At 32.3% G+C, this 13,472-nt stretch overlaps 1 protein-coding gene across 1 annotated transcript in view; it reads right to left on the bottom strand.

Annotated features, from left to right (window-relative positions):
* The window catches only part of ADAMTS6 (ADAM metallopeptidase with thrombospondin type 1 motif 6), a 255,221-nt gene that overhangs the window by 30,613 nt on the left and 211,136 nt on the right, over window positions 1-13,472 (bottom strand). The window contains exon 18 of the mRNA XM_023537208.1: window positions 3,342-3,471. Coding sequence (XP_023392976.1) covers window positions 3,342-3,471 — 130 coding nt within the window. The remainder of the gene's footprint in view (window positions 1-3,341; window positions 3,472-13,472) is intronic.

Below are 13,472 nucleotides of genomic sequence, written 5' to 3'. Positions count from 1 at the left end.
TATGCCTTTGAAATATTTCATTAGTTGAAATATTTCATTATTTGAAAAGATACTTTCTGATAAAAAATACCATTTAGGATTTTAAATTAATGGTATTAGAGAAACAATAATATTTTAAAATAAATATAGATCCTTTCCTCAAAGCAGATTTTTAAATAGATTGAAATTTACATAAAAAAAAAAAGAAACTTCTTTGTAAGTACAATCTTAGAGTGGGTAAGGCCTTCCCAAACATTATACCAATGAAAAAACTAAAAGTTTGATAGTTTTTATATATAATATTTTTAAACTCTTATAAATAGAAATAGATTATAACATATGACAAACTAGGAAAAAACATTTGGAACACAGATAAAAGAGTTAATATTCTCACTACATTAAGAGTTCATACAAATTAATAAATAATGATAAATACTTCAATAAAAAATGGGATAGGCAATGAAGAAGAAAAGCAAAAAGAGGTAATACAAATGACAGCTGGACATAATTATTAAATGTCCAGCCTCATCAGCAATCCACGATATACTAAATAAAACATATTTAGACATCAAGTCTTTTTTTTTTCCTATAAAACAGTCAAAGATTGTTTTTAAAGTAATAGTAGCCGGTGTTGTTTAGGGAAACAACATTCTTAAATACTGTTAGTGGGAGTATACATTCATATGTTCTTTCTGGGGAGCAATTTGACAATGTGTCTCAAAAACTGAAATTTATTCTATTTGAACCAGAAATTCTATTCCAAAAATGGTTAATGCTGTGGTATCATAAGGCATCAGAAGTTAGGACACAATCAAAATTGTTCAATAGTGGAAAGCCAATTTAAATAAACAATGACATATCTACTAAATATTGTAGAATATATTTAATGTTCAAGACATGTTGAGAACTGACTGCGAAGCAGCATAACTAGTTAATACCATTTTGTTATATATACATGCCTATGTACACACAGAAAAAAGACTGAAAATATATATCAAAATATTAACAGTGGTATTCTAAGTATTATGGGTATTTATTTCTTTTTTATTTATCTGCATTTAAAAAAATTATGCTTTAAACAAATACAGTTATCACATCATCTGAAAAACCTACCTCCTTTCCTATCTTCCACACTCATTTAAAGTCTTATTGAATTCAGTAGTCTTTCTGTAATTTTTATCTCTATAGTATCAATGTCTACTGGGAATCTTATATATTATGACGCATCTGAAGAATTAAGATTTCCTTTTGAATAGTTTGAATTCGAAGGAATAGAGAAGAAATTTGAAACGAAGAAAAAATGGACTGATACAGAGTAATATTTTAAATATATATCTTTAGCTCTCCCCCTGCAAGAAAACTGTCAGCTCAAATCTTCTTTCTCATATTCTCTTTATCTTTCTTTATCAAATTCCTTTCACTTCCAAACCTAAAATAAAGTTGATAACTTTTACTTTAGAATTACAAAAAGAGATAGGAAACCTAATTTTAATTATGTATGTTAATTCAAATATGTCAATTATCCTTAAAATGCTTTAAAAAACCCCCACCAAATTCTCATGTAATACTCAAGCCTATAATATACGGGATGAAATGACCAACCATTAAAATCTCAAAAGATATTCGAATAGCATTTAAGATTAAATAAATGAAAAAGTTGAGGCCAAAATAGAACAGGTATGACCAGGCCCATTCAGACAGCTTAAATGACTCATCAAATATCAAACATAATACTTAAAATCCTGAGTGTCAGGGAATTAAAGTTGATGGGCTGAGACTCATAATTATCTGAAAATAAGTTAAAGTTACTGGAAACTTCGAAGTTAGCCCATGGTTTCTGAGCATCACTTTACTTTATATAGCTTTCCAGTTTCTCTTGAGATAAACTTAGAAAAATAATTGGCAAGAAAGAAGAAAATAAAAAAAAGAATTAAATATTTTGTCTTTGTAATATATATCATAGGTCATATTTCTATACTTTCCTATATCTGTATTTTAAGGAATAAGTTACATGGTGATAACATTTTGTTCAAAATATGTTGAGAATTGACTTTAAAAAGTCTTAGAATAAAAACTCCTATCACTCTAAACTCGTTGTGCTCCTATTTTGGTAGGCACTACCCTGAAACTTTTCAAGAGACTAGTAGTGAAAATCTCCCTTTGAGATTCAAATATTTGGGCAGACACTGAGTTTGGATAATGAAAGTGTTTAAGGTATGACTGTTTTGGAACAAATATTAAGAAATGCATCTTGCATTAACTGTATTAGGGACCTGAAGTCGGTTATCCATTGTAAGTCCCAGGTTTTTGTGACTCCACTGTAGTCATTTTTAGAAAAAAGAGATTACTTCATTATAGAACTTTCCTCTCCAGTTCTAGCAACCTTAGAGTATATAAATTCATTTGCTTACTCTTCTTTTCTTTATCAATTTTATGTTGGGATAATTAGTTAACCAGGGGGATAATGGTTACTCTGAGACAAGAATGAAATTCACACATGTTCTATCTTGCAGCTGTCAAACGGCCAAAATCCCTCCAAAGATCAGTATTTTCATGATTGACTCAGCATCTTTGTCTTTTTTCATGTAATCATTGCCTTGTGCTCAATCGAGAAACTTTTCTGTTCTTTCAGATTATAAAGTGTGGCTCACTACCAGCAGGTCTCATATTTTTAAGTTTTAATTATTTAGACGTCGTAATTAAGATGAATGGATTCTCCTTCTGCCTCCCTTTACTGTGAGCTATAATTGCTACATTAATCAACAGAAAGAGACTGAAGTACACTTCTCTGCCTCCACCTGACAGTCAGAATGCAGGATGCCTTAGTATGATAGAACTTAAAATTGAGTCAGCAAATTAAAACACTGATATTCCATTGCAGAATATTTCCAAACTGTTTTAAAAATCTTTAGGCCTTTAGGATAAATATCTGGAAAAGACAGGACTGCACACCAATCTACTGTATTTTATTGAATCTAAGATACTATTATTTTAAGTATCATTAAGAAAAAAAATAATGCTGATTATTATTGTAAGATACCATCAGTTGCAAGATGAATCCCAATTTCAGAGATGTTAAAGTATGAAAAGATGTATGCCTTACAACCGTTGAAATTTGATTTGCATCACTATTCCAGGATCAACCTACTGAATTTCCTGCTTTAAAAGAGTTACCTGAAAGCTATGAATAAATAGGAATCTTCGCTCAGTGAAAGGGACATCAAAATTCCACTCTCTGTGATGTTTTAGCCCTTTTTAAGTTTAATTTATTCATATATGATATGAACATATGTTTCCTTATATGGATATGTTTTTCTCTTTGCAGTTAGAGCAAATAATTCTCACTTCTTTCTCTTACTTACTCAGGTGGGCAGGGCTCAGTGTTGCAGGTTCTTTGATTTTCAGGTGGCTTACTGTCAGGGTCACAGTACTTGTTCTGGACAATGGAGTTGTCATCCAACCTTTTACAGACCACCTCCTGTCTTTGGGCACCTTGAGAAAAGGAAGACATCATTAATTGAAGAGCAGTTTACCTCACAGTAAGTTAGGTATGCATAACTTTCCTCTGTGGCAATCAACCTCACTGGATCACTGCTGTTTTATCTGTTCCAGAAACACTTGACTGCTCTAAAAAGGAGAGAAGTCCTGGTCATTATACTGCAAATTTAGGCAAAATTATTGTTCTCGTATTTAGAAACATAACTGTTTTCAAGTTCAGAAAAGAAACTATTGGCAATTTTAAACAGTTAGTATTCCCATTACTATAATCTTCTTCGTGCTTTCCTTAAAAAAAAAAAACCTTCATTTTCCCCAAATATCATTAGATAAAATGTGTTCATATACATTTCAATGTAAAACAATGGTTGTATATCTACTTAAAAACAAAATAGGGACAAATTTGCTTTTTAATATTTTGCAGGACAAATTCCATTAATTTAGTATTTGTTAGGAACACATCATGCTCACACATTTCGTTTTTTCCTCCCATTTATAGATTTATTTCTCTAACAGCCCACATGTCTAGAATTTAAAGATTGCAGTGAACCTCTTTTGAATTACAATCCATTAATTTATTTGGGTTGCCCCCTGTTGATTATACCATTGTCAAACAATTATATACTTACTCCATAAAACATTCACTTACGAAATACTTATCTCATTTAAAAAATTCTTTAAAATGTTTGCCACGGCTAAAAGCATTCTCATAAAATTTGTTAAATTCTAAATATATGTTTATTATTTATTGGCAAAGACATCCGCCACAACTTGCTCACATTTCACAAAGTACAAAGACACACGCAAACACATATACTTGTAAAGATTCCTGGTGAAGAAACTTTACGCACTCATTTTCTCATTAGTGTCAAGCAATCAAAAGAAAAGAAATATATCAAGAAAAAGTCAAACTACTAGACAGTGCTTTTAATCATATAGAGGTAGCAGGATACTCCTGGAATTGGAATAAAAGCACAGACTCAGCTGTCACCCTTATTCATCGCCCCATCTCAATAACCTAGTAGGCTACATTACCCAGAAAGACTTGTAAAAGCAGCATCAGCAATACCTAGGAAACCAGAGCTTCACACCTAGCTGGCCCCATACAAACCTTCACTTCTGCTCCCCGCCCTCCTCAGTTGCTCTTAATAGTACCCTAAAGAAAAGAGTTTGATTCCAAATTAGGAAAATCAACGTGAAACATGATCATTCAGTAAAGGAAACTGTCACCTAAAGAGATGAACACCAAAAACTTACCCCAAGGTCCCTAAAGAGTCATGGGAACTCTGAGCTGGGAGTGCTTCAGTTATAGCATTTGCACGCTTTCACCTAAGCCTGTCGAATTCAAAGACAGGGCATCTATTCCCCTGACAGAGAAAACTATTAAGTTCTGCAGCCGCCATGAAGGTGACGAACAACTGAAGAAGGTATATTTGATTACTTGTCGTGACACAGGATTACACTGATGACCTTCAACAAGTGTTTAGGTTTTCCTACATTTAGGGGCTTAAAATACAGCTAAATAGCTTACTAGCAAAAAGTCTTAGAGTATGTGTTATATTCACTCCCTCCCAACTCCTAGAATAGCCCAACATCTCAGTTTATGTGACAAACAGTTTGGAATTTTTTAACTATTAAACTTTAGATATTTGAGGGAAGAATGATTCACATCAGGCGTAGCTGTGATCCATTCACAGATGTTCCACAATATTCATCAGATATCTCCCACTGTGTCATTCCAGTGGGCAGATAACTAAGTCCATGTGATCTACCTAGAGAAAAATCTCCACCATTAGTCATAGGATTCAACTATCAACTGTCACAATAGCTCAGGATATCTACCCACCAAGTTTCAATATTTTGTTCCTATCAGGGAGAGCAGGGGATTATTTTTATTGGTTAGCATGACCCTTTTTATTTAAGTCATTCAAATATGAATTTACTTGGAGAAGGGAGACTCAAACCACCCACCCGCTTACATGAAAAACAACTTTACCCAACTTTTATAAATGTTTAATAATAAAAATATGATTATATTTGCAACAAGAATTTAGTATCTTGTTTGTTTTTCAGAAAAGAATAAACATTTCAACACTACAAAATGAAACTGATATCACTTTGTATCAGTAGCAGAAACATTAATTGTTTCTACAGGTTAAGGTAAAATTGTACTTCCTTTAAATGTTGTTTGGTTATAACAACATTAGTTTTTAAAAGTAGCCTTTAATATAAAAGCAAGGCCTCTGTAATTTCTATAACAGATAATAGTTCTTACAAGTGAGATTTATACTTCATTTTAAGATAAATTCTAGCCATGTATATTGAAAAAATTTAGCTATATAACATTTATTGTTAAAAATTTGAAAAATATATAAAACCACAAAGAACAAAATAAATATTATCCACAATCTTCTATCTTTGTTCTAGACCTTTATTTTTAAAGCTAGTTAGCTCTTTGGTGGGATCCAGTAATTAGTTTAAAATTATGTGGCACACAAACCAAAGATGCCACTTAATTGTGGTTGGCAGGTCATTCATTTGTTCACGCCCTCATTCATTCATTCAGAACATAATTACTAACTACAAAGCACTGTGGTTCTTATGAGATACTGGACTAAGTGCTAAGGATTACAAATTGACTTAATTTTGTTCACGCCTCTCAGACTTCTTAAAAACTAGGAACTAGGGTATTTTGTGGTGCATTTCAGTTTTGTAATTTTGGAACACTATTTTTTATAAAGTAAAAGTTAAAGGCCTTGAATGAACAGCTGAAATTACTCTATATTTTATGAAGATGCATTTTTCTTCACATTCATCTTTTATTAATTTTCTTCTAAAATGTTATTTTAGACAGTGTGGTATTTCACACTCAAGAACTGACTATACCAGTAATCTATTCCAAATCTTCCTACAATAATGAACTATCTTCCTTCAGCAGAATACAAATCTTCTTCCAACTTTTACCACCATACTTGTCAGGTTTGCAGATTTTTTCTTTCTTTTTAAGTCAGTAGCAACAAGATAACTCTATAAACTAATGTACTTAATTGGATTGATTTTTAAATACATACTTTTGGATTAAGGAAAATGAGCTTTTAGCTTTAGAAAGTAGAAAATACAGATCAACTGGAAATAATCTAAACTAAGTCAACAAGAGAAGTGATTAAGTTTAGAATCTTTATATGACCAAGCCTCTTGTACGTAACTTCTTTTAAAGTAATCTGTAAAACATTGCTAAGAAGTTGATTTAAATTGTTGGGAATAATTATATCCAGTTACACAAAACCACTATGTTTTCAAATCTGAAGACTTATAGTTTATAACCAAAAACATAAAATGTCCACATGACCAGTCAGTATATGCTTAATTGAAAACAAAATTTTAGTGGCTTTTAGTGTCCATATCACCTGGAGATATGCAGATGTTCTGCAGAATTTAATTAGTCAAATTAAAAATTACACAAATTATATTTTATTCTTAAAACACCTAAAGTCACTGGTGTGCAAACTCTATTCTTTTGTTAAATGTAGTCCCTCTTCTACGCTTAAAAAAATATTAATGGTTTCATATTACTAAATTTAAGTACAAATATGACATTACCAATACATATTTACTTTAAACTCTCTAAAATGGGCATATCCTGTTTAGAAACTTTAACTTTGCTTATCTTTAAGGAATCAAATATGATGGCTCTTAACATGGAAACCTAATTCTTATTTTTAGCCTGTACATTTAAATTTGTCAAACCTTAGATTTAATTTTCTGCCAGTAGCTAAAAGATTAAGATGACCTATTTGTCCACCAAAGGTTCTCTTGTCCAATGGGAGAAAGAAGTACTCTGCTTGAAACACTACTCTAGCTACACATCAAGAAATGGCTTTTAATATTTTGAAATAGCATATTCCACAGTAAAATGAGCAAGAAATTCGCCAAGCTGCGAGTTCTAGATGAAACTTTTCGTCTTACTCTAAGACATGGTGACGGTTCAAGCGAAGAACACAGGGTCTTTTGCTCAGCAGCTACAGTCCTAGAGCTGATCCTGAGTGAACACTTCAGATGCCAATTTCTCTTCAGTTCTCACCTCCTTTCCAGTCCCTCCTCTATTCCCCTTGTAAGCTGCTTAATGTTCTCATGTCCCATCTCTCTCATTTCAGATAATGAAATAATTTTATAAATTCATATATAACAATATTTGACAACATATTGCTTTTCTCAGGTCAGTTCACTGTTTTAAAAGGAGAGAGAAGGTTCTCAATGCATAGAAATTATCACTTGAATTTCACTTGAAAGAGGGATTGTGTTAAACCAAGAAGGATGTGGGAGAGATTAAAGGGCAGAAAAAGGCCTTCTAGGTCCTCTCAAATCTACTCATGAAATCTTGTATTTCAGTCCTAAACCACTGAAATAGTAAGTGAGCAGTCCGTAACCACGTGTGAGTGAGTCAATAAGGGAAAGTAAGAGAGGTATAAATGTAACTTTGGGATTGATGAGCTAACCATCTAGATAACAACCTAGTGACATAGCACATCATATCAGAGCACGAACAGTTTTCTGAAGAGGAAGAGTGGGGAAAGAAGTTAGTAAGTCAGAGCTTATACTAAAAATATGGTTGGTGGCTAAGGCAACAATTTCCTTAACCACAGCATCCAAAGTAGCTAGCAACCAAGACAACACTACATAACCACAGTATACAGAGCATATGGCCAACAATATTAATTTAATCTAAATCTTCAGTGCAGATAGCATCCAAAGAGCAACAAATGCCAGGAAAAAAATGTCTCTCTGCTCTGTCTTTCACTGCTGGAATCTGGCTGTCGTGCTGTGTGATTATTGGCCAGACACAAGCATTTATTTACAGGGCAGAGCAAAGTCCATCTGCCTTGGATCTAACAGCTGGCATCCAGGGTACCAATCAACTCCACCCATATGCTTCCTTCTTCTGATGGACTGTCTCCTGCTAGTTTTTATCTTTTAAAGACTTACTCTCTCTGCCTTTCCAGTGTCTTCCCTTCTGTCATAGCAAAACTAGATGTCCCAAGGAACAGAATTAAGAAAAGGAAAACGTGGCTCTAAAAATACTGTATTTTTCTAGAGCAAATGTGTTTAATGATGGTGAGATTGGGTAGAGCATACATATACTGCATTTTTTTGAAATCACACTATCCCTGGAGGGAATTCCTACTACTTATTAGATATTAACAGTAATCTCTTCTATGAAAAATGTCTAACTTAACTCACTGAATTCATACTATGTCTATGGCATGGTTTTTTTTTTTTGTTACCATAAGGGGGAAAACGAGTGAGATAGGCTTAACCTCAATGAGATTCCATTAAAATGGGGGGGAAGAGGGAGGAAACAAGTACTGTTGCCATTATATTATAAAAACTACCTTCTCTAATAAAATAATACATTTTAAAGTCTAATATTTTAAATTTTACAGCCCCCATTTTATTATATTGCTGTTTGATTTCTCTTTCCTTGATCTTCACTGATCCTAAGAATTTTTTTCCTGGCCAAATGTCTGTAATGTTATTCCCTTTCATTTATCTTGTTACTATGTTTTTCCTCACTACAACTTCTGCCATGTTTAGTTACCTCTTTTGAGTTCTAGGCAGTTTGACCAAATGACCAAAGGCAAGTTTTCATCCTCCTTTGTGAAATGATAATCAAATTACATGATTTCTAATGTTTCTCCAGATCTAAAATTCTAAGAAAGTATCTCTTTTCTTCTTCTGCACTTCGATTGTTAGACATTTTTTTTCCTCTTCTATGTCTGCTTTTTCCCTTTCTCCTACAGAATAAGTCTGGAAAACAGGCACTAGTTAGATTTTGATTTTATAATCTTGTCTCAGTGCATGAGTTCTTATGGTGTGAGGTACAGAGCAAAGGGGTTGGTCGTGTCAAGAGGCAGAATATTAACTAGAAACAGGAAAAAATGAGAGACAAATTTCCTACTATGAAGAATTAACTCAACTTATACTAAAAAGAATCTCTATGATCTCTAGTAGAAGCTTATTTGTTTTTGGTATTTTATTTTTAAAATTTAGAGGAAGAATGCTGAGCGTACAAGAAAGCCTTGAGCTTTTCCCACTCACTGTGATTAAAGAAAAGCTTCTCTTTTCTTTAATTAGATATAAAATAATTTTCTTGGAATAAACAAGTAAATATTTCAGATTTGAGTTATAGTAAGGACACATTCGCAAACAAGCAATATAATTTGCTAAGTTTACACTAAACTCATTTTGCTCAAGTAAAAAAATGGGAACAGTAATATCATAATGTCATATAAAATCAGGATGATGATGTTTATCATTATAAAAGCTTTATTTTTTCCAAAAATATTTTATGCATAATATCTTATAAAGACACATATTATTATGATTGCTAAAAATGGTATTTTGGACAGAAGTTTTGTCAAGTGAAACATGACCTGTTATCTCGCAGATCATTAATACGATAGGAAGGCACACAAACTTTAGTTTCATTCTTATCCAAGCTTCTCAGTGAGTGAATACTTATCTAAGCTCTAATCATGTTAGGGAAGAATATAATCTCTAGTGCAACAGAAATCAGATGAAAGAGGAAGGAAAACAGCACTAGGTGTTTTTGGGTTAGCAGAGAGTTCTTGCCTTGAGTTATAAATCTTAACATTAGAGAAATGCAAGCCACAACATGCAGGGGTAATTGGCCAAAAAAAAAAAGAAAAAAAAAAGTCAGGTTACCAAACTACACATTCATATATAAGACTTTTTATAAGAAGTTAGAAGTCTTAAATTATATTGAAAATACACAGGAGAATTTAAAGAATTTTTTAAAAAGTGTATTATATAGAGAAAGCTATATGTTTAAAGGAAAAGATAAACAAAAATCATTATTATGGACAAATAAATGAACAAACATATTAACTTCCAGAAGTATGAATCATCTAAGAGCCTGAGTGTGCCTAGAGGTTACTCTTCTCAAGGGCACACTATATGAGAACTGAGCCAGATGCAATTGATGGCTATAGAGTGTATGCTTTTGGGAGCTGTGATGATTACAGGTGCCCTGCTGTGATGCCTGGTACCACTGATCCCATATGTTAAAGGGTACTCTTTCTTCTTAACACTGAAAATGACTTGAAAGAAGGGGAATGTAGGAGAGAACGAACAGAGAAATGCCATGGTCGATGCAATGAAAAACTACTGTCTAGTCATACCAAATTTCCTTTTTCAAAGACCAAAGATAAAATTAGAGAATAAGAAACGAAGCTGAATGTATACTTTTATTCTATGAAAACTCAAGTCACTTTTTACAAGAGACTCGTATTATCAAAAATATCACAATAGAATCTGTTTTATGTCTAATTTTGGTATATAAGGAATCAAGTGTAAAAGGACGCTCATAGTTTCAAACAATAGTACATTACAAAACCTCACATGAAAATAACTTTCACAGGGAATTTTTCTTAAAAACTAATTACGCAACTATGTTTCTTTAAAGGGAAATAAATGACAATGAGTAAAGGGCTTTAATTATTCAAATTAAAATTTCCATCTGTTATCTTTTACTTAACTCTGAAAGTAACTTTTGGATGGTAATTCCTAAATCAAAGGGAAGCTAACTTAATTATAAGATTCAATGTTTTAATGCCTTTCACACTTAATTTCAATCGAATATATTTTGAATCTTAAAAAACAATTGGATTTTGTTTTCCTGTCTGTTCCATTTTGTAACTCCTCCACTTTGAGTTTCAAAGTTATAGTGTAGATGTCCTTTATAAGCTGCACAAGTGTTAGTCATTATTATTGTTATTATGTCTATAAAAGCCTTTCTTTGTTTGAAGCACATTCTGTTCTTTACTAATAATGTGAGTTGTCCATTTTTAGTGATGTTAAATGTGTTAGGCACTTAGAACGAGTAAAGAAATTAAAAGGACATCTATGAAAATGTAAAGCATCTCCCTCTGTTTTACCCGGTACTTTGAGAGCTGTCCTTTTTCAGTCAGGTACAAGTACTGGCCTAAGATTACATTATATTTTTTTTCTAATAACTGCTTTTAAAAGACAATTTTAAGTTTGTTATTTTATAATAGACTTACTATACTTTTAAGTGTACATTATGTTTCTGTTGTATCATTTTTGAAAACAAATATATTACATGAACATATAATGTATCCATAGAAACAATGTAGAAATGTATAACTTTTTAAAGGGGATAAGATAATCTGCATGATAGATTCATTAAAATAATTTGAAAAATATTAATAAGTGGAACAGCATGGATAATTACACACATTTGTTAAGTAGTAAATTGCAAAGAAGAATTTGCGATCAGGGGCTCTTTTAATTATACAGTCTCCTTTTCCTTCTTGTTTTTGTTTTGTTTTAATCATTCACCAATCTTAAACTCTTAAACTGAGCTAACAGACACAGAGGAAAAAAGATATACAGGGAGGCACATCAGAAGAAATATTTAATATAGATATGAAAGAGAAATTACATATTATTTAAGATCTCTAGTTCTTTAACTGAAAGTGCAGAAGAGCCTCTATTTTTAAACTCTGAACGTCACCAGGACTCTGAATTAGAAGTTTATATGCATTTCTTTCTCTTATGAAATGAAATTCAATGTCTACTGAAAATCACTTTAATGACACTCATTTTATCATAAATGAAGAATTATCAAACTTTCTTGGCTCACAGTACCCTTAGTGTCTCAGTAATTTTTTTCACAGACCTACCAGGCAGAAAGAAATACCTAAAAATTTCACTTATTAAGTAGTTAGGTCCAAACAATTTAAGAGTAATAAGCTGTGTGGTATAAGACTGATATCACTGTGTTTTTATTAAAAATGTACAATATTCTGCAGTGCCTCTGTAAGTCTGCTGCTGTGTCTTGGGGTCCCATGGTGCAGTTTGAAAACGCGGTCCTAAATCAGGAAAATACAAAATAGTACTTGGAAACTATGTAAAGCACCTTAAAAATTTGACAAAGTAGAGACTAGTTCCAATATGCATGAGAATCCAATTGAATAGGTGAATCACAAAAAGTAAAATAGAAAGAATTTGTCTTAGAAACACATTGAATACCTTTTGAGTTTATATGCTATTCACACACAGACACACACACACACACACACACACACACACACACATGTACATACATGGCTTAAGATGACATCCAGGGAAGAAAAATAAATTAATTAAAAAGCATTTATATAAAATAAGTATCAAACTTCAAGAAAAATTAATTAGTCTATGTAAATGTAAAAGAAAAAGTAACAATAACATTTTAAATGGTCAGTGACAACTGATCAGAAACATTCTTGGATAACCCCATCGTACATGTAAGAAAAATCTGTTCTCTTTGATCTTCAGACAAAATCAAAATTGTCTCTAAAATCTAAATCGTCTTCCTCCTCTTCAATCTAAGCATAACTGTAGTTTATCTTTCTTTCCCCCTTGAGCTGCTGAGCAATGAATGTTTAGCAGAGAGATGCTTGTTTGTCAGCAGAAACCTAACCAAATTGTTCTTTTTAAAAAAAAAATGTTCAATTACAGTCAACATTCAATATTATTTCATGTTAATTTCAGGTGTACAGCATAATGGTAATTTTATGAAGTGATCCCCCTGATAAGTCCAGTACCCATCCAGCACCATACAGTTATTACGATATTAATGACTATATTCCCTATGCTGTCTTTTACATCCCTGAGACTATTTCATAACTACCAATTTGTACTTCTTAATCCCTTCACCTTTTTCACTCAGTCCCCCAACCCCCATTCCATCTGGCAAGCATCATTTTGATCTCTGCATTTATGAGTCTGTTTCTGTTTTGTTTATTCATGTAGTTTGTTCTTTCGATTCCACATATAATTGAGATCATATGGTATTTGTCTTTCTCTGTCTGACTTATTTCACTTAGCATAATACCCTCTAGGTCCACCCATGTTGTTGCAAATGGTAAGATTTCATTCATTTTTATGGCTGAGTAATATTCCATCGTATGTAT

The sequence above is a fragment of the Pteropus vampyrus genome, unplaced genomic scaffold, assembly GCF_000151845.1.
Source record: "Pteropus vampyrus isolate Shadow unplaced genomic scaffold, Pvam_2.0 Scaffold182, whole genome shotgun sequence".
Taxonomy (NCBI): Eukaryota; Metazoa; Chordata; class Mammalia; order Chiroptera; family Pteropodidae; genus Pteropus; species Pteropus vampyrus.
This window is presented reverse-complemented; position numbering and strand designations above follow the sequence as displayed.